This window comes from Arvicanthis niloticus, chromosome 2 (genome assembly GCF_011762505.2).
Source record: "Arvicanthis niloticus isolate mArvNil1 chromosome 2, mArvNil1.pat.X, whole genome shotgun sequence".
In the NCBI taxonomy this organism is placed as follows: Eukaryota; Metazoa; Chordata; class Mammalia; order Rodentia; family Muridae; genus Arvicanthis; species Arvicanthis niloticus.
The window spans coordinates 62,467,229-62,487,788 of NC_047659.1; the positions used below are offsets into that span (position 1 = coordinate 62,467,229).

Here is a 20,560-nt window from a genome sequence, read left to right on the forward strand (position 1 = left end):
TGGCATAATTATGTTCTAATTGTATTTTGAGAGAAAAGTTTCATTTTAACAGGAAGGGTGATGTGTAGGAGTAGCTAAGGTAGGAGGAGTACTGAGAGGAAGAAAGGAGTAAGAAGAGGAGAAGAAGAAAGAGAGGAGAAGCTAGGTGAAGAAAGAGAGAAAGAGGGGGGAGACAGGGAGGCAGAGGTTCAAGTATCTCCACCAGTCAAAGATAGTTGTTATATCTAGGTTGGTCAGTGGGTTACACCTCTGATTGAACAATTCCAAACTTATAAAGCCTACGATTAACATTATTTTTAAAAAATGTATAAATGCAAAAAGGAAAAGGGGGCTTGGGATAGGTGTTTCCTAAGGAGAGTGGGGGGGGTGGAATGGGGAAAGGGGATGCCACCTGAAGTGTAAATAAAATATCTAATAATAATTAAAAAAATAAAAATAAAAAAAATGAAAAAAAAGAAAGTGATAATTTGTTGGACAATTGACTTCATTTTGACAAAATAAGCAGGTAAGTAGTAAAGCCTTACTTTCAGTCAGCTGAACAGTCTTAGCCTCAAGTTATAAGTCATGTAAAAGCACAATGCAAGACATGCATTATGGCAATAATTTAATAAAATAATATTTGGGATATTAAGCCTAAAATATACTATAAATGACAACAAACTTTAAGGATATAGCTCTAAAATTTCTGCTAGATTTTTTATAACACAATTTTAAAAAAAGACAAATATGTTTCAAAAGATCTATTAATTGACAGATAAATGTGTAGAAAGATAAACAGCTTTATTAAAATTAATAGCTTAAATAGACAAATTAAAAGAAAATAATGCTGCAGACAGTTTGTCATAAATTTATTTAAGAAAATAAAGCAAACTGATAAATAATGCAGGATATAATTTTTGAGGTGTCATATATTCAGAAATCAATTAACTGAACAATGGTTGCTATAAATTGGTATAATTTTTCTACTAAAGATAATCAACCTGTTGAAGTGTCCCATATGATTTGGTGATTTAGATTAATTATACTCATAATTGGAAAACTGTTTTCTTAGTAAACTTGTTTCTAGTTAATGGTAAGTATTTGCTCAAGATTTCTGCCGTTTGAATCCCTGGGGCCATGCATTCAGACTTAAAGCAAGACTCTTTGATCTCCAAACTTGGCTTCAGAGCCTTACTCCCAACAAGAACATTTGTATGCTGTCCATTATTCTTTTAATAATGAATAAAATTTTCTTGGCTTTTCTAGTAACACATTTTTAGGATGAAACTCTTATGACTTAATTCCAAATTAGTTGTCTTTAGCCAAACTTTTAGAAAATTTATTGTTTTAAAATTTATTGGATTGGTTACAGAAATCATTGATAAATGAGCCTACAGAGTCTGCCTTGTTTCGGATGGATGGTTAATTATCATGTCAGATATGCTAGACTCTAAGATAAAGGTATATTTTTGTTAGAGAAGGAACTCTGTGAAGCTAGTGGAGGTAACACCATAGGATTCATCTGAGATTCATAATAGAAGGTACTGAACTATTTTATTGCAACTGTAAAAATCTTGACTTGATTGTGTCCTTGAGCTATTCCCATTGGAGGGATTAAAATGATATTAATTAAACTTTCAATTTTAAAACTCTTTGACTGCATGGACATATAAATAATTCTCACAGAGACACTGATAATTTGATAAATATAAATGCTGTGAAGTTAGAATCCACTCAAGAGTGCATAATGAGTACTTCTTGGTTTTTCCCTAACTGGAATAAAATGAAAAGATTAAAAACAATGAGTGATAGTTTGAGATACTGCAAGAAGCTATAGCTGAAAGCTTAAGAATACTCATAATAAGATGAGGGTGGACATTCACTTTAGTGTATCTCTGCCAACATGCTTCCATTTCTGGTTTCTTATTTGTACCTACAGTATCTATAAAAAATAACTTAAAAATTCCATAGTTGTTTCTCCTGTATTACAAAGTCTAAGTAAACTCAGGAAATGATGACACAAAGGAAAAACCAGTCTATGTTTTGTGATAATTCACTGCAAAGTGTAATATAATATTTATGGGTCTACAATTAAGATCTTAAGGTACATCAGAACAATAACAGTGACTCAATAATATTGAGTTAGTAATTCCTCAATATATTTTCATGTGCAAGGAAATGGGGAACAGACTTTAAACAACTTGTTGCAGCCACATATGAATAGTTCACTGAAGCAGAATTTTAATTCATGCTGACTCGATCCAGTTGATGATCTTACAGAAGTCTCATCTGTTCATAGAAAACAACTCAGTAAGTGGGCTATTATTAATGCTTGAATAGTAAGCCATGTTATGTACATACTAAAGACAAGGTTGTTGGATGGAATGATCTTAGTTCCAGATAAAGTTAATTAAATATCAAATTGATACAAAGAGGAAGAAAGATGGTTTAGATATGCACGATGACAAAATGATATTACATATGAAATAGGAATGAATATAAAATATCTACATATTGAAAAGTATATTATTTACTATTCAAAATGTAGCATTTATCTACAAAAGTTACAATCATCAGAAGTACAAGTAAAAACTGTAAAAGTAAAGAATATATTTACTTCTGAATGTCAAATTCCAACCAGAACACTGTAAAATTTTGAGACATTTAAAGCCAACCAAAAATAACAAGTAACCTAGTTTTATAGAATCAAGCTTGCTAGAAAGTGCTAAGAAATCTAAATATTTGAAGATTGCACATGATTGAACAATAAGAATTTTTGCTTGAATATAAACTACTATATGAAATATCACATTGAGTGATCATTGTCTAAGCAATGCCATCAGGAGAATTCAGGCCAAGTAGATTCTTGCAGAAGGGAATTTTAACCCATGAAACAAAAAAGGGGGAAAAATCACTGCAGATGGCTTGATACACTAAAGAAAAAACAAGATTTTTGGTTTGCATTGTGAAAATGGTGGTTTGTATTATACCTCTGTCTTCCAAACTAGCAAGGTCCCCCTAAATAATGTAAATTAACATTTATATTTAAAATTGAACATTTTGTTCAACCATAAAAGCAATTAATGATAAATATGGTTCTCTACCATTGGTATTGATGATCTATGGGCTAGATGAATGAGTACTGAAAATGACTTGACCTTGCGAACCTGTCTTACATTAGCAGAGTCCACAGAGTATTGACTATTAGTGTCTAGCTAAATTGTGTCAAGATGTTAAAATCATGCTTATGACACTAAATTCAATTGTAAATTTCAGTACTTTTTACATTGTGTTTATATCATTGTACTTCAAAACAATTTAGGATTTTATACCATATTACTTTCCATGCATATCCTTTTACCAAGATGAACAAGAATCTATGTAATTTCTTATTTTTTAGTTAGAGTTTTAATGTTTGTAACTACTAATGAATACACTTTCAATCTAAAAGGCTTCCACATAGAGGCAGGAAGACAGAAATGCAGAACTAGTCAGTAAAACTCAATCACCATAATATCTAATAAAAGAATGTTTAATTTTTTAAGGAAAATCTGAAATATTATTTATGAGTTATTTGGGGCTCTAAAGCCATTGTGCATATCTGTATATTAACAGCTTAGTTTAAAGGCTATATTACTGTACCAATATTATCAGAGAAATTGATCTTAAGACTTATGTGGCTAAATTGGATTTTTTGCAGTTTGGAGTGTAGCCTGTCACTAAGTAATAACATTAAAGTATGTACACAGGGTTGTACATATCTCCTTAGTGTATAGTAAGTGAGATGAAGTTTTACTCCTACTGATATAAGAAACACTCTGTGATTAAAAACCTAGCTATGTTCTTTTGAAATACTTGTTGATATATGGTGTGTCATAAATTAACATGTATTATTCTGTCTCCCTTCATAATATTCACATCATCCATTGTTTCCTGCTGCCTGGGATGTACTCTCTGATTTCCTCAAAAAAAGTTTCCAAATGCAACATCAAGTGAATCAGAGTACTGGAGTCTTACTTGTCTTCGTAGGATTCTCAGAGTATCCAAACTTACAGGTGCCTTTATTCCTGATCTTTTTGATTATATACACCATTACTGTTTTGGAAAATCTAGGTATGATTTTTGTCATCAGGATCAATGCTAAACTCCATACTCCTATGTACTTTTTTCTCAGCCATTTATCCTTTGTCGATCTTTGTTATACCACTGTGATTGCACCAAAACTGTTAGACCTTCTGATAACAGAGGACAGATCTATGTCCCTCAAAGGATGCATAATCCAGTTTTACTTTGGCTGTGCTTGTGTGGTTACCCAAACATTTATGTTAGCAGTAATGGCCTATGACCGCTTTGTGGCCATATGTAACCCTCTGACCTACACAGTGGCTATGTCTCGTAGGCTCTGTGCACTACTAGTAACTGGGACTTACCTATGGGGTGGCCTCTGTGCCACCACACTGACATACTTTCTTTTGGCACTATCTTACTGTAAATCTACCATCGTTAACCACTTTTGCTGTGAGTACTCTGCCATAATTTCTGCAGCATGTTCTGATTCTTCTTTCAGCCAAATAGCATGTTTGTTAATTTGTATGTTCAATGAGATTTGTAGCCTCTTTATCATCATTGTCTCCTATGTTGTCATATTCATCACTGTCATCAAGATTCCCACTAAAGGAGCACTACAAAAAGCTTTATCCACCTGTGTCCCTCATCTGACTGCCATCTCTTTCTGCCATGGGATTATTCTCCTTCTATACTGTGTGTTCAAGTCAAAGAGTTCACTGCTTCTTGTTAAAATAGCCACTGTATTTTATAGCATGGTCATCCCTATGCTTAATCCTCTTATTTACAGCCTAAGAAATAAGGATGTAAAAGAGACTGTGAGGAAGTTAATTCACATAAAAATCCTTTCTCAGTCATTATAGATACATAAACACTACACTTACACACATACCTAAAATACTTTTTCTTAATTTCTTTATTCATGGAATTCCTAATATTAAAATAATGAAACAAAAATAAAATTTTTAGAAACTGTGGGAAGAATGTGTGTGTTTGAGTGTTTGTGTGTATGTTTGAGTGTGTGTGTATGTATGTGTGTGTATGTAATAGTTATATTATTCACTATAACTAACTTTATAGAGAATGGAAATCATGATATTATCTTAGAATAGAGAGAGCTAAATCATTGTTCTCTAATGATGTCCAAATTTTATTTAATTAGATTTTGCATTTCACTTGTAGTTTTACTCTTCTTTTCCCTTTCATTTTGTATTATATAATTCTTTGCCTTTCTCCAGCCTTTATATGTGTTCCTTTTGTGTGCTTGTTTGTAATTCTGGATAAGTATGTATACATTCATATCTGAGTGCATGTGGATGATCATTCCCTTTGTTTCTTTCTCCAGCATATAATAAAAAAGCATATTACATCAAGTACACTCAACAAACTCCACATGATCAGTTTTAGTGCCTATATTTCTGTCTTCCCTCACTAAGATAGAACTACACTGTGGGAATTATAACGTTTACAACTTTTCTATCAACCATAGTATCTGCTTGTTCTGAGATTATAAAACTTACTTTTGTCTGTACACCTGAAACTTATATATTCAAAACCTTAATGTTTATAACCTACTAAGGCTAGCTAAAATGTTATAAATTTTGTTCTGAGCAGTATTTGTGTTATGTGAAACATCACTTACTTTTATATGGCTTTTTATATATGCTTATCTGTACTACAGCTTTTTGTACTATTTCTTTTTGGAAGTACTACAGTGATATATGATTCTCTCCTAATTATTTATTTTCTCTACTGTTGTTCTTCAAAGACTGCTAAGAAATCTAATTTTGAGGATAGAGCCATATCCTTCACGGGATGCACCAAGCATTTCTTCATTGGATGTATGTTATTAAAGAATCTTTTATCTTTATTTTATTATGTCACAGTGTGGGTTTATGTGTCTGAGTCCAGTGTCCATGGAAGTCAGAGAAAGTGTTCGATCATTTGGAAATGGAGTTACAATCAGTTGTGGGATGCCAGTATGTATGTTGTGACATGAAATCATATTCTCTGTAAGAGTAATATATGTTCTTAACCACAACTTTCTAGACTCTGGGTACATATGTCTGATACTAGTTGCATGCATGTTGGCAGAGTTGGGCTATGCCTAATTTGTGGTGATATTTTATGATCTTTTCTAAAATGTCATAGTCTTCTTTGTCAGTAACTATGTCATTCTCTTGAGCTACCACTTATTCTTAAATATTAATGTGCTGTTTGCTTACATGATCCTCTCACAGGACTATGTTCACAAAAAACTATTGTAAGTTTTTTGTCATTGTTACCATATCTTAGTCTGAATAAGGCATGAGACAGAATAATGTTTTATTCTCCCCTAAATTTTGAATAAAATGTATTGCTTGATTTTTTTCTCTCTCTGCCTGTGTTTTTATTTTTCCCCAAAACACTGTACTTATCAGTATTTGTATATACACACATATTTATACATGTATCATATATACATACATATATGAACAATAATTAAATAAGATATATTTTAAAAGTATTGGGGGTTGGGAAGAGTGGGAGGAAGTAGAGAAAGAAAAAAATTATGTAAATACAGTGCTCATATATGAAATTCTCAAAAAGGAATCCATTTTTTAAAAAATGCTTAACAGATTAACTTGCATTTTACAATATGAAAATAATTATGACCTATAATTATTTTGAAGGACATTTTAACTCACTACAAACTTTGAAATTTAAAATGAAATCAATAAAAATTATTTTACCCAGCATAATAACAAAAACCACAATAACATTTTATAATTCAAAGTATTTGAGAACAAGAAAATGGATTGTCAGAAGCTAAGTCAGCAAAGCCAGGGGGACACTGTGTGTTATTTGTTTTCTTTTCATTTCTTTTTTTTCTTTTATTTATTATTATCAAATCATCATTTTTACTTTTTAACACAGGGTTATAAACACGAAAATGCAGGATGTGGGTAAGGGGATGACACAGGAGCATAGATGTTCAGGGGGAGTCTAGATATCTTTCAGAACAGGGTATCAGCTGGGTGAAGGTTCAGGGGTCAGGTCACTATGAGTCTTCCTATGCTCACTTGTCCTTACCTAAGTTGGTACTATCCACCAAGGCTGCCTATTTACAAGGTCAATAACTACTCAAGCTGGTAGATTTCCACAAAAGCTGCCTGTTTACAATAGTTTATAGACATCTGTTTCAGTATTTTTCCATAGAGACCCAAGACTTTATATTAGCAGGCATGTACGTCAGGCCTATTGCTGATTTTAAAGGGGCAGATACGGGGTGGCAGCTTTACCCCCAATCTCACAGAACCCAGAGGAAGCAGGCCTCCCAGGAGCCCTAACACAGGCAGTATCTTAAGAAAGCAGACAGTAATGCCCACCATAACACGGAGTAACTAGTAACCACTAGGACCCAGGAAGCCACTTCTGGCCAGGAGCACTGGTTTTCCTGCCTAAGCTTGAGCACTGAGCAGATTTTGGGCCCCAGCTCTAACCCCAGCAGTAACACCCACCCCAAGCAGTTCTGATACAACCAAGATAATAGGAAAGACAGGCTCCAGTCAGAGACAAGGCAGGTAGCAGTAAGGAGATGCAGATGGTGAAAGGCAAGCACAAGAACATAAGCATCAGTAACCCAGGGTACTTGGCATTATTAGAACCTAGTTCTCTCACACTGGAAAGTCCTAAATTCTCCATATCACTAGGAAAGCAAGATTCAGATTTAAAATCACTTCTAATGATGATGATAGAAGACTTTAAGAATGACATAAATAACACTCTCAAAGAAATTGAGGAGAATACAGATAAAAAGTTAGCAGCACTTAAAGACGAAAAACAAAAATTCCTTAAAGAATTACAAGAGAACACAACCAAACGAGGTGAAGGAATTGAACAAAACCACCCAGGACATAAAAATGGAAGTAGAAACAATCAAGAAATCACAAAGGGAGACTACCCTGGAGATAGAAAACCTAGGAAAGAAATCAGGAGTCATAAATGCAAGCATCACCAACAGACTACAAGAGATAGAAGAGAGAATCTCAGGTGCAGAAGATACCATAGTAAATATTGACACAACTGTCAAAGAAAACACAAAATGCAAGAAGTTCCTAACACAAAACATCCAGGAAATAGAGGACACAATGAGAAGACCAAACCTAAGGATAATAGGTATAGATGAGAGTGAAGATTCCCATCTTAAAGGGCCAATAAATATTTTCATCAAAATTATAGAAGAAAACTTTCTAAATCTAAAGAACGAGATGCCCATAAACATACAAGCACTCCAAATAGACTATATTGTGTAAACTATATAGTCTATAGAACTCCAAATAGACTAGACCTGAAAAGAAATACCTCCCATCACATAATAATCCAAACACCAAGTGCACAAAACAAAGAAAGAATATTAAAAGCAGTAAGGGAAAAAGGCCAAGTAACTTATGAAGGCAGACCTATCACAATTACACCAGACTTCTCACCTGATATTATAAAATCTAGAAGATGCTGGACAGATGTCATGCAGACCCAAAGAGAACACAAATGCCAGCCCAGGATACTTTACCCAGCAAAACTCTCAATTACCATAGGTGTAGAAACCAAGATATTCCATGACAAAACAAAATTTACACAATATCTTTCCACAAACCCAGCATTACAAAGAATAATGGCAGGAAAGCTCCAATACATGGATAGACATTATACCCTAGAAAGAGCAAGAAAATAATCGTATTCCAACAAATCCAAAAGAAGATAGCCACACAAAGATAATTCCACCTCTAATAACAAAAATAACAGGAAACAACAATCACTGTTCCTTAATATCTCTTAACATTGATGGACTCAATTCCCCAATTAAAAGACATAGGCTAATGGACTGGATAAACAGGACACATCATTTTGCTGTATACAGGAAACCCACCTCAGTGACAAAGACAAACTTTACCTTAGAGTAAAAGGCTGAAAAACATTTTTTCAAGCAAATGATCCTAAGAACAAGCTGGAGTACCCATTTTAAAATTTCCATCCCGAGAACAGAAAAGGAGGGACTCAGGGCTCCACCTGTATAGGTAGTTGAGGATGGCCTTGCCAGGCATCAGTGGAAGTGTAGGGCCTTGGTGCCTGAAAGTTTGGATTCCCTAGTGTTGGGGAATTTGAGAGAAGGGAGGCACAAATGGGAGGATGGTGGGAGCACACCCTCATAGTAACTCCCAGAATATGGATTAGACATGACAGAGGCAGGCCTCCAGAAGACTAGATTCCAGAATCAAACAAAAAAATTATCTTGATACTAAAATTTGTTTTGAGAATTGTATATTTCAGAATACACAGTCTTGGTGTATCTATTCATTAAGCAAGCTGAGGAGACTTGCTCGAACCTCTGATGTCCTGGAATTCCAGCTGGATAAAGTGAAGACCTATCATCAGAAACTTATCAATTTACTCTTTCCCCCATCCCTATTCTAATGTCTCAATGCCCATAATCAGCTTGAAGAAGTTATTAAAGAGTCAGAGCCACTATTCCCTGGGCTTGGGGACTGAGGCTGTCTTTTTGGGAAAAGTAGTGGTTTAGTTGGAACAGGTAGGATTAGCTAGGATTTATTGCATAGCCATAACCTATTGGTAGAAATCTATATAATTGTTATTAAGATGAAGTTATAGTTTATTAAATGGTATAAAATTTACTGTGATTTTGAATTTAAGGTTTTCATTGGTACGAGTTTCTTATTGATTTAAAAGTGAGATGAACATTGATACTCTCATAGGCATTGTGCCTGTATAACACATTTAGGAATACAAGGCTTAGACCCAGTCCTTCTTTATCTTTTTTTAAACTGATTTGAGATAGCCTGTGATTTAAGGGCCTATAGCAAATACATGTCTTTGAGTTTATTGTTAGGGTGTTTTCTATATTTTATATAGAAATAGCTGAGAGGAGTTAACAGATGACAGTCCAGATTACCTTACATGGATAGTTGGTTTTCCAAACATCATAACTCCACAGTTTAGACGTTACAAACATTTTTGTATTAATGTTCATTTTGATTAGAGACCTGTCTGCTCCTGACTGCTTCCTGTATTGAATTCTAAGAAGAAATTGAGCATCTTTGGAGTTACTCCAGTTGTCGTGAGATAGCCACTAGGAAAATATTGCCTCTTTTTCATATACAGACAAATTACTGTCCAGAAAAGGACACACTTGCAGAATAGTTGTCGATTATATCTGCCAAGACAGAGTAATCAGCCCTTAATAATTCTGCATCTGTAGGTCTGTCAGATGATCCTGGGACAGAAGGATCAGATGTTTTGTAGTATAGGCACTGTCCAGGTGTTCACCATTCTCTATAAATTGACTAAATTTTAGAAGCTATGCTTTGTGCTTCCCATAATTTCAATTAACTCAGTTAATTTAGGTGGAAAACTTATAGTCTCATAGCCAATCCTGGCTATTTACTTTGAGAGAAAAGATTTGAGAGGATGGTTTTCAGCTGACATTCATTCTAAAGTCAAGAAAAAAGCCAGGCTCAGAACTAAGTGTTTTAGTTAGAAGAGATGGCAGAGGTTATGGTTCATTAACAAAATGATGGACTGTGTATTAGGTCTATCTTGTACCTTACTGACACAAATTGGTATGGCTTTAATTGTATTTTGAAAGAAAAGTTTTATTTTAACAGGAAGAATGATATGTAGAAGGAGAAGGAGCTAAGGTGGGAGGAGTATAAAGAGAAAGAGGAGGAATAAGGAAAAGAGGAGAAGGAGAGGAGGAGCTAGGTGACAAGAGAGAGAGAGAGAGAGAGAGAGAGAGAGAGAGAGAGAGAGAACGAATGGGGGAACATGGAGGTGGATGATAGTGTGTCTCCACCAGCCAAAGATAGTTGATATATTTAGGCTGGTTATTGAGTTACACTTCTGATTGATATTGAGCAGTACCAAACTTATAAAGCCTTTGATTAATATTTTAAAAAATGTATAAAAACAAAAAGGCATGGGATAGGGGTTTTCTAGGGAGGGCAAATGGGGAAAGGGGATAGCATTTGAAATGTAAATAAAATATCCAATAAAAAAGTGAAAAAAAATAGAAAATGGAGAAAACATTTAAAAGTTTCTAAATTTGGCACAAATATGCCATTATCTTTGGGACCAAGACATTAGGGATTATAACTGAAAAAGTCTACAGTTTGAACAATTAAATGTAACACTGTTTCATGTGATTGTGTATTATATATCTGAACCCTAGGACATTCATACTATCATCTGTATTTTGTAATTATGATGAATACGTATTGACTTTAATAGATATAAAATGCAAGAAAACAAAAAATGGTGATATTAGGCCATTTATATAGGAAATATATCAATATGTTACTTTTTATATTAATTAATTAATTTTTGTTATTAATGTAATATTGTTGGACCTTGGACGAGGTAACTCCATTTAACCTGTTACCTTCAGTCACATAGGACACAGGTAGAGGGCGTGATTAACAAGTCTCTACCTCCAGAGATTTAAATATTAATGAATTATCAAAAGGCCAGGGGCTTAGCTAATTAAGTTATTCCCTCCCCTTTTTCCTTCCCTATAAAATGAGACTCCCCTGGCCTTTGGCTGGGGAAGTGCATACCACCTACATCCATTTACCATGCCATGAACAATAAAAGCTTTGGAAAACCAGACTCCACTTGTCGCCTGATCTACCACCGCCAGGTTCCCAGCCTTTGGAAAGTTGAGCCGCCCACCGCCAGCACGCGGCAGCTGTATCAATGTGGGATCTTCTGCTGGAGGCATGGGAAGCCCGCAGGGGACCCTGATGCCAGACCACTGCGGGACCAGCTGCTGGACTCCCTCTTCCCCCCCGCCGGCAAGATTTCTTCCCCACATAATATATAATGTCTATAAAATACATTAAGCTCTTCAGGATATGTGGATATGTGCTTTTTGACTCCTCCTGAAATCATCTTACTGAATTCTCTAAAAGATATACAGATATTAAGACTCAACAAATGTAAAATTTTAGTGACATGATCCTATTCCTTTTTAAAACATTTATTCATTTAAAATTTTAAATATTTGTGTGTATCAGTGTTTTGTCCACAAAACAAAAAAATAGTGTATATTTGTTTGTGTGCCATATGTATTCTGAGATTGAATGAGATGTAGATGTGCTTTGATACAGGAATTGCAGGTGACTGCGAACTGCCATGTGGGCACTGGGAATTGAACCTGGATCCTCTACAAGAGCAGCTAGTGATCTTAACCACTGAGCTAACTCTCTAGCCTTCCTCCCACCCTTTTATGTATGTATGTGTATGTCTGTTGGGAACATTGTATGCATTTCAGTGTTGGTGCCCTCATAGACCAGAGTGAAGTAGAGAAAATGTTTGGTATTTAAATATAGGAGACCAGCCATTGGTATTTGTTTAGTCTTATACCATGTAATGTTTGGTATTTAGAATATGAGACCAAACATTGCATCTAAGAATTAAATCAGGGTACCAAATTATGTCAGAAATATACATCTTCAAGGCATCAGGGACATAAAAACTAGGAAATATTACTGAAACTTACCAGGTAGACTAGAGTTTGAGTAACTAGAAACTGTCTTCCATGTGATATCTTTATTATATGTTACATTTCTAAAGCCTGGTGTATTTTCATAATCAACTTTACTAATTTATAATTATAGTAATATATTTGGGATACCTTGTTTTGCCTTTTCATCATAATTACCTAATTTTATGGGTTCTTTGTCATGAATATTTAGAAAAAAATATATGTACAACTATAGTTTCTTGCTGACAGGAAATGAGCTCCCAAAACAAATATCCAATTTTGCTTGTTTTTTTTTTTTTTTTTTAATTTTTGGAAGCCTTTTAAAAGAATTCTTTTTAAGAACATTTAAATGTATGGATCTACTATAAACAGTATCACTCTAGTCCTACACTTGAAAATCATTTTTTCTTGTTTCTGAGACTATAATTTAATTGCATCATTTTCTTTTTCCCTTTCCTCACTACAAACTCTCTCCAATATACCTCCTTACTCCTTTAATATCTATGGCCTCTGTTTTCATTAATTGTTATGTTCATATATGTGTATATGAATGTATTTCTAAATATTACTCTGCCTGGGTATTATTATTAATACATATGTTTTCAGGGCTATCCATTTGATACTGGGTTAGCACCTGATGTTCTTTGCCCTTTGTAAGACATTTTCTTTCCTTCTTTTTAATGTGAATATTTACCAGTGTTTCAATTTCCACATGAGTTTTTAGATTACCAGTATCTCCTATCTCTTAATGATTTAATCATGAAAGAGTACAATTTCCAGCATCTGTCTACTTTTATAGTTTATAGAATTTTTGACAAATGTTTTTGTGAATCATTTCATATTCTACTTCACTTCTTTGGCATCATACTATGTGTCTTCCCTTTTATTTCTGATTTTAAGTCTTCTCCATTTTTTTCTTTTTTTTAATGTGTCTTGACAAACCAGTTTTGTGTTTAATTTTTAAAAAATAAAGTTCACTGTTTTTCTAGATTGTCTCTTCTGTATTTTATTTATGTAAGTTCAAATACTTTTCTTTCTTCACTTCTAAATTGTGCTTCACATGTATCTTCTTAAGTGTTCTGTTACTGTGAGAAGACACCATGACCATGGCAGCATCTATAAAGAGAAAATAATAATTAGGGTTTAGTTATAGTTTCTGAAGTTTAGTGTGTTGTCATCATGGCAAAAAGCATGGTACCATGTACGCAGTCAGACATGGCTCTGGAGAAGTAGCTAGGAGTTCTACATCCAGACCAGCAGGCAGCAGGCAGAGAAAGACACTGGGTTTGGCTAGGGGCCTTGAAATGGCAAAGCCTGTCCCCAGTAACATATTTCCTCTTATAAGACCACAGCACTCAATTCTTAAAAATGATTTCCTTCACTGATGACTAAGGATTGAAATTTATGTTCCTTAGTTGGGGGGGGGAGAGGGCTGGGGGTCATCTTATTCAAGTCATCATAATAGTTAATTGAATAAATATCTTTTATTTTTCATTAACTCATACTAGTGGTGCATATTTATTTTTCACAGTAGAATAGTTCATAGCATACATGTTTTTATGTGAACTAGATCTGAAGATATATGAATAATATTTTTCTCCTCTGAGATAGGGCATTAATAAGTCAAGCAGAGCTTGAACCAATGAGTTTAATCAGGGTTTGTTATAAAAAACATAATAATTTGCTTCTTACTGAAGCATGAGCACCTAATGGACATCTATACTATTGAAGAAAAAACTCTCTCCAGTAATATTTAATTATTTGTACAAACTTGGGGTAGAATACTACCTCATGTGTACACAGCAATAATTTATTCCCTATAAATAATAGAACTGCTATTTTAAGTGCTGTTTCTTATTAGCCATTTTTAAGTAACTTTGAAGTATATTTTGTGTTACGGTAAATCTCTAGCCCATAGGGAGTCCATAGAATAACGACACAAGTCAGTAAGTATCAAATGAATGCTGCATGCCTAGATTGGGCAGATTTACCATTAAACTACACTATTTCCCCAGCTAAGAGAGCTCTTATCAACTTGCGGTTTCCTAGGTCAAGGCCTTCTTCGTCTTCTCTCCCTCCATCAACTGCCCTCTCTCTCGGCCAACTGCCAACTCCCCACCTCTCTTCCTCCGCTCTCCTCATCTTCTCCCTTTCCTGCCTCTGGCTCCTCCCACTCCTCTTCTACTGCCCAATCACTGGCTGTAGCCTTTATTTAACAAATTTGATTGGACAAAAGGTTTACAAGATTCACTCCTCCTTCGCAGCCCCTCCCAGGAGTGGAGTTACCATGACAACAAGAGGCTAGGGCTATCCACCACATTTCCCCCTTTTTGTCCAATAATAAAAAAAATTTTTTTTCTTTTCACATATTAATTGAACACTAACTATATTACCATGTTGTGATTGTTAAAGTACAAGATAAACCTAACACCCAGTCCATCATTTTTGTTAACTAAATAGAACCTTTGCCATCTCTCTCAATTAATAAACTTATTTCTGAACCTGGCTTATGTCCTGTCTTCAAAATGAATAGCGTCTGAAAACCATCCTCTCAAAGTAAATAGCCTGGGTTGGCTGTGAGATTATAAATCTTCAACCCCATCAGAAATCCAGAATGACTCAGTTAAATAAAGATATGGGAAGCACAAAGCGTGGCTTCTAAAACTCAACCAATTTAAATAGACCACTGAACATCTAGACAGTTCCTTATTTCAAAATGTTGGAGAATCTGGTCTTCAGCCTTCTGGCCCAGGATCATCTGACAGACCTAGTGATGCAGAATTACTAAGGGCTGATTACTCTGTCTTGGCAGATATAATCAGTCGACCATTCTGCAAGTATGTTTCTTTTTTTGCACACTATTTCATCTGTAGATGAAAAGAGGCAATTCTTGCCTAGTGGCTGTCATACCACAACTGGTGTAACTCCAAAGATGCTCAATTTCTTCTTAGAATCCAAGACTGGGAAGCTGTCAGGATCAGATAGGTCTCCAATAAAATAAATGTTTATGTAAGAATGTTTGTAATGTCAATTCTATGGATTTCTAACGTTTTTGAAAATCAACTCTGTAAGGCAATCTGAACAGTTGTCTGTTAATTCCTTTCCACTAATTTTTTTTTTTTTGATTAAAAAGGGCTGGGTCTAAGCCTTGTATTTCTAAATAAGATATATAGGTACAATGCCTACATGAGAGTAATATATTAATATAAATTCCATATCAATGTAAGAGATTATAATTTCAACCTTGTAATTATTATAAAGATTTCTTACCAATGTAAGATATACCCATTTTTTTTTAACTGGGTCTAAGCCTTGTATTTCTGTATGAGTTATACAGGCACAATGCCTATATAAGAGTAAAATATTAATCCCACTTAATTTCTGAGATTTAGCTCTCTAATTCCCTTCCTGTCTGAAGCTACATTTGTAAAGTATTCCTTAAATTACAACACATGTATAATTTACAAAGTAACCAGAACCATCCACCCCAACATAAGGAACTGGGGAGATGATCTCCTTTTGTCTGCTTCCAGCTGAATTGGGGTGAAGAATTCCCATCTGGGGGCCCAAAGGGAAACAGGAAAATTGGCTTAGTCAAAGGAGAGCTAGCAGGCATCATTTGCCTTGAAGTCACTGTGTACTGAGAAAGTTCATAGCAAAGCTGACACCATAACTGTTACAGTCAGAAAGGTTGGACAGGCAAGCTAGATGTTCTGGAAATTTGTTCTTTAAAGAACCATAAATTTCTACAGTACATATTTACTATACAGTAGACCAGTATCTACCAGTGTCTCCTATCATATTCCTTCCCAATTTTATATCCTATCTCTCTTTTTATTTTATTTTGGTAACAAATTCCCTTAAGTACCATTAGTGGCACCCATATACATATGAGTGAGTGGCTACCCACTGGGGATATGCACATCTTCTGAGTAGTCTTATCACAAAAATGAGTACTTCCTTTTCCTTCAGCTGTCAATAGCTTTTCTTGAAAGGGTGAGGGGATCAGAGAGCCTCACCATGTATGGTGGCATTTTAATTTTCTTGATATTGTGCTGATCTTGGGCAGATAAGCATAATTGCTATGAGTTGTTGTATACAACTATGCCTTATTCAGTATTTCCAAGTTCTATTTATTGATTCTATATACTCTTGTTCCTTACTTTGTGAAAGAGATCTGAATCATAATGTCATTCTTCAGTGACAGGATCCAGGATGTGAGAAACAGTGAGTCAGAAATAGTAAAGCAGCCAGAAAACATGGAATCAGGAGTTCTTGCACAAGCTATATATTTTGCCAAGCAAGTTTATAAAGAAGTACTACATCTAATATATGGATTTCAGGTGAGAGTGAGACAGAGTGAGCAGAACGCTATTGTGTTATTGGACTGAGTCAATAGGATGCTAATTAAGCAGTGTTGAAAAAAGAGAGGACAGCACATCTTAAGTGCTACTCAGAACTAGTTATCATATGCCTTGGGATTGAAACCCATAACTCCTTGGGCAGAAAAATTACATTCCAAAGATTTGAAATCAAAGTTCCCCCAAGATACAGGCCTCAGACCCAGGTCCCAAGCCATCAATTGTCTGGCCTAACAGGAGGTCTAATCTCCATTCTACCTTCACCCTTCAGTCATGTACACAGGTGGAGGGCATGAACAGGCCTTAGAGAGATTTACATACTAATGAGGTACCTGAAGGCCAGAGGTGGAGCAGATTAAACATTCCTCCCCAGCCCCTCCCCCTCTGTCATTAAATGCCTATGTTGGCCTGCACTGAACTTCAAAAATTTATGAACAAACTTCTCTTCACTACACTGCACACTCTGCACTCATTCCCAACTGACTCAATGCCCAAATCACTGAAAACTGAACTGAACTGACCTGACTGACTGACACACTGACTGACTGACATTGTCTTCTTAGGCTGCTCTTAAATAGCCTTTCTCCCAATGGTTGGGGGTTGGGTATATTCTATCTCTGCCTCATTCTGTCATTTTTTTTTTTTTTTTTGATTAGTCACTTGGTCTACCACTGAGTTAGACTTCATTGTTTGGGATTGAAAGTATGTACTAAGGATTCCATCCAGAGGGATTAAAGATGTCTGCATTGCAGTCAGGAGGATCACATGTGTAATCTTTATGTAATTAGAGTTGCTGGTTTTCCAGAGGCTAATGACTGTGTCATGACCTGCTATTCTGTCTACTGTTTTCATAAGTATTCAAGAGTTGTCATTATAATGTTATGTGCTTTTATGATAAATTTATTAGCAGGTATTACATTAATTTAAACCATTAGTAAATATTGTTGTTGTTAATGTATTTTCTTAATTATTATCAAGGGCTTGCCATCTCACAGAATTGGATAAGAAGAATCCCCACCAAACTAAATAAATTTTAATTACTATCATAGTGCTGTACCTAAATTTGAACAACTTTGGTCAAATTAACAAGGAAAATGTTTGCTCCTGGGATTTTCTTTATTGTAAACTCTCCCTTACTGCTTTATTTTGTTGCTTATTTTAAGACTAGTGAAGATTTATGCTTATTTATGATTCAAAGAGTGGAAATTATAACTGTAAAGGCATGCATCCTTTTCTTATATGTTTTGTGATATTTTAAACCCAATACATTCAAAAGAGTAGCTGATAGTACACAGTATGTCTATCATATCTCTTATATGACCTCACTTTATTTGTTTATGCATAACTGTAATTAAGTTTTTAAACTTTCTTTTTTATTTATTTATTTACTTTACATCCCTATCACAGCTTCCACTCTCCTCTCCTCCCAGTCTCATCCCCACTTCTCCCCTCCTCCACAACCCCTCCCTTTCTCCTTATAGAAAGGGAGGCTCCAGTGATGCCCATGTTGTTTTAGCATAACTGTCCTCTGAGAGGCTCTATGCAGCAGCTGACTGAAACAGATGCAAGTACTCACAGCCAAATATTGAAATTCAGAATCTTGTTGGGGAATAATTGGTAACATACATTTTAGTAAAACTGAAAATAGTAGATACATCTCTTAATGTTTAAGATCTTCCAAATGTAAAACAAGATGAATACAGCCTTGATATGAAGGCTGTTGACCTGTCTTATTGTAGCTTCTTTTATTTTGTCTGTCCCTCAGTCTCTTGAAGGCCTAATCATTTTTGAAAAGCAAAGGATCTGGTAGAGAGACAAGGATAGAGGGAGCTAAGAGGAGTGAAGATAAAGGAAAGTATGTCAGGAAGTCTGGAATGAGGTAAGAATCTATTTTTAATAAAAATAAAATCAAATTAATATTCAACCTCTAGCTGATAGAGAAAAAATGTAGCTATAAACATACACACAGGCACACACACCTACACAAATACAGACACACGCAACACACAGTGAGAAAAAGAACTACTCAAATAGCTCTATTTGCAGAAGATATTATCCTACATATAAGAGACCATTAAGACACAATCCAAAATCTCCTGAAATTTAATGTCATATTAAATAAAGTAAAATAAGTAAAAACTTACTCTTTAAGAAAGTGTTGGACAACTGACTTCATTTTGACAAAATAAGTAGGTAAGTAGTAAAGCCTCACTTTCAGTCTGCTGAACAGTCTTAGCCTCAAGTTATAAGTCTTGTAAAAGCACAGTGCAAGACATGCATTATGGACCTCTGCCTGGTCCTCTCTTGTGTGGACCCCGGATTCTGCCAGAGACATCCTGGAGGATCCACGGATCTCACAGCTTTAGTTAGGATGACCTACACACTGCCCTAAGCCCATAGCTGGGTGCGGGGAGTGCTCAGATTCCAGAGGATACCCATCACCCCCCCCCCCCCCCGGCCCCTGCAGAATAGCACTCTCCTTACATCCCTTTCCCTGATCTGAGGCCTGGACCAAACCTTTGCCCAGTCTGATCTTGTGTGGACCCCGGATTCTGCCCGAGATAGTCTGGAAGGTCTACTCAACCTAGAGACACAGAGGAAGAACTGAACTCAGAGCATCAGACAACATATCCTGAAATATCCTAGAGGAGCCACTGCAATCAGATCAGTGGGCACCTTATCTTAAGACATCCTAGAGGAGACACTGCACCCAGAACAGCAGACATCTAGCTGGACTGCTACTTTGGAGGCACCATATCCTGAGGCATCCTAGAGGTACCACTGTACTCAGTGCAGCTGGGGAAGATCACAGAGACATCTGGACCCCTAAAAGATCAGACACAAGCGTGATAACTGGAAAGGCAGGCTTCAGTCAGAGACAGCAAGAACAGGCAGCACTATAGTTATCCAGATGGCAAAACGCAAGCACAAGAACATAAGCAACAGAAACCAAAGTTACATGGCATCATCAGAACCCAGTTCCCCCATCATAGCAAGCCCTGAACACCCCATCACACCAGAAAAGCAGGATTCAGAATTAAAATCACTTCTCATGATGATAATAGAGGACTTTAAGAAAGACATAAATAACACTTTCAAAGAACTTAAGGAGAACACTGGTAGACAGATAGAAACCCTTAAAGAGGAAACAAAAATCCTTTAAGGAATTGCAAGAAAACACAACCAAACAGGAGAAGAAATTAAACAAAACCATCCAGGATCTAAAAATAAAATGGAAGTAGAAACAATAAAGAAACCACAAAGGGAGACTACCCTGAAGATAGAAAACCAAAAAAAAAAAAAAAAAAAAAAAAAAATTCAAAAGTCATAGACACAAGTATCTCCAACAGAATACAAGAGATAGAAGAGAGAATCTCATGTGCAGAAGATACCATGGAAAACATTGACACAACCGACAAAGAAAATGCAAAATACAAAAAGCTACTAACCCAAAATATACAAGAAATCCAAGACACAATGAGAAGGCCAAACCTAAGGATAATAGGTATAGATAAGGGGGAAGACTCCCAATTAAAGGACCAGTAAATATCCTCAAAAAAATTATAGAGGAAAACTTCCCTAACCTAAAGAAAGAGATATCCATAAATATACAAGA

At 35.4% G+C, this 20,560-nt stretch overlaps 1 protein-coding gene across 2 annotated transcripts; it reads left to right on the plus strand.

Moving 5' to 3' along the window:
- Positions 1 to 1,179: 1,179 nt before the first annotated feature.
- Positions 1,180 to 6,420, plus strand: LOC117704266 (olfactory receptor 1165-like). Of its 2 annotated transcripts, XM_076929043.1 has the most exons (3): positions 1,180 to 1,520; positions 2,155 to 2,289; positions 3,953 to 6,420. In XM_076929043.1, the coding sequence occupies exon 3, from the start codon at positions 3,960 to 3,962 to the stop codon at positions 4,905 to 4,907; it is 948 nt and encodes a 315-aa protein (XP_076785158.1). In that variant the 5' UTR covers positions 1,180 to 1,520; positions 2,155 to 2,289; positions 3,953 to 3,959; the 3' UTR covers positions 4,908 to 6,420. The 2 variants fall into 2 exon arrangements, with proteins under 2 accessions (XP_076785158.1, XP_076785159.1); XM_076929044.1 differs by lacking the exon at positions 2,155 to 2,289.
- The last annotated feature ends 14,140 nt before the right edge of the window (positions 6,421 to 20,560 follow it).

What these genes read in the sequence shown, in the direction of transcription:
- LOC117704266 (XM_076929043.1), top strand. Translation starts at nt 3,960, where the DNA reads ATGCAACATCAAGTGAATCAGAGTACTGGAGTCTTACTTGTCTTCGTA.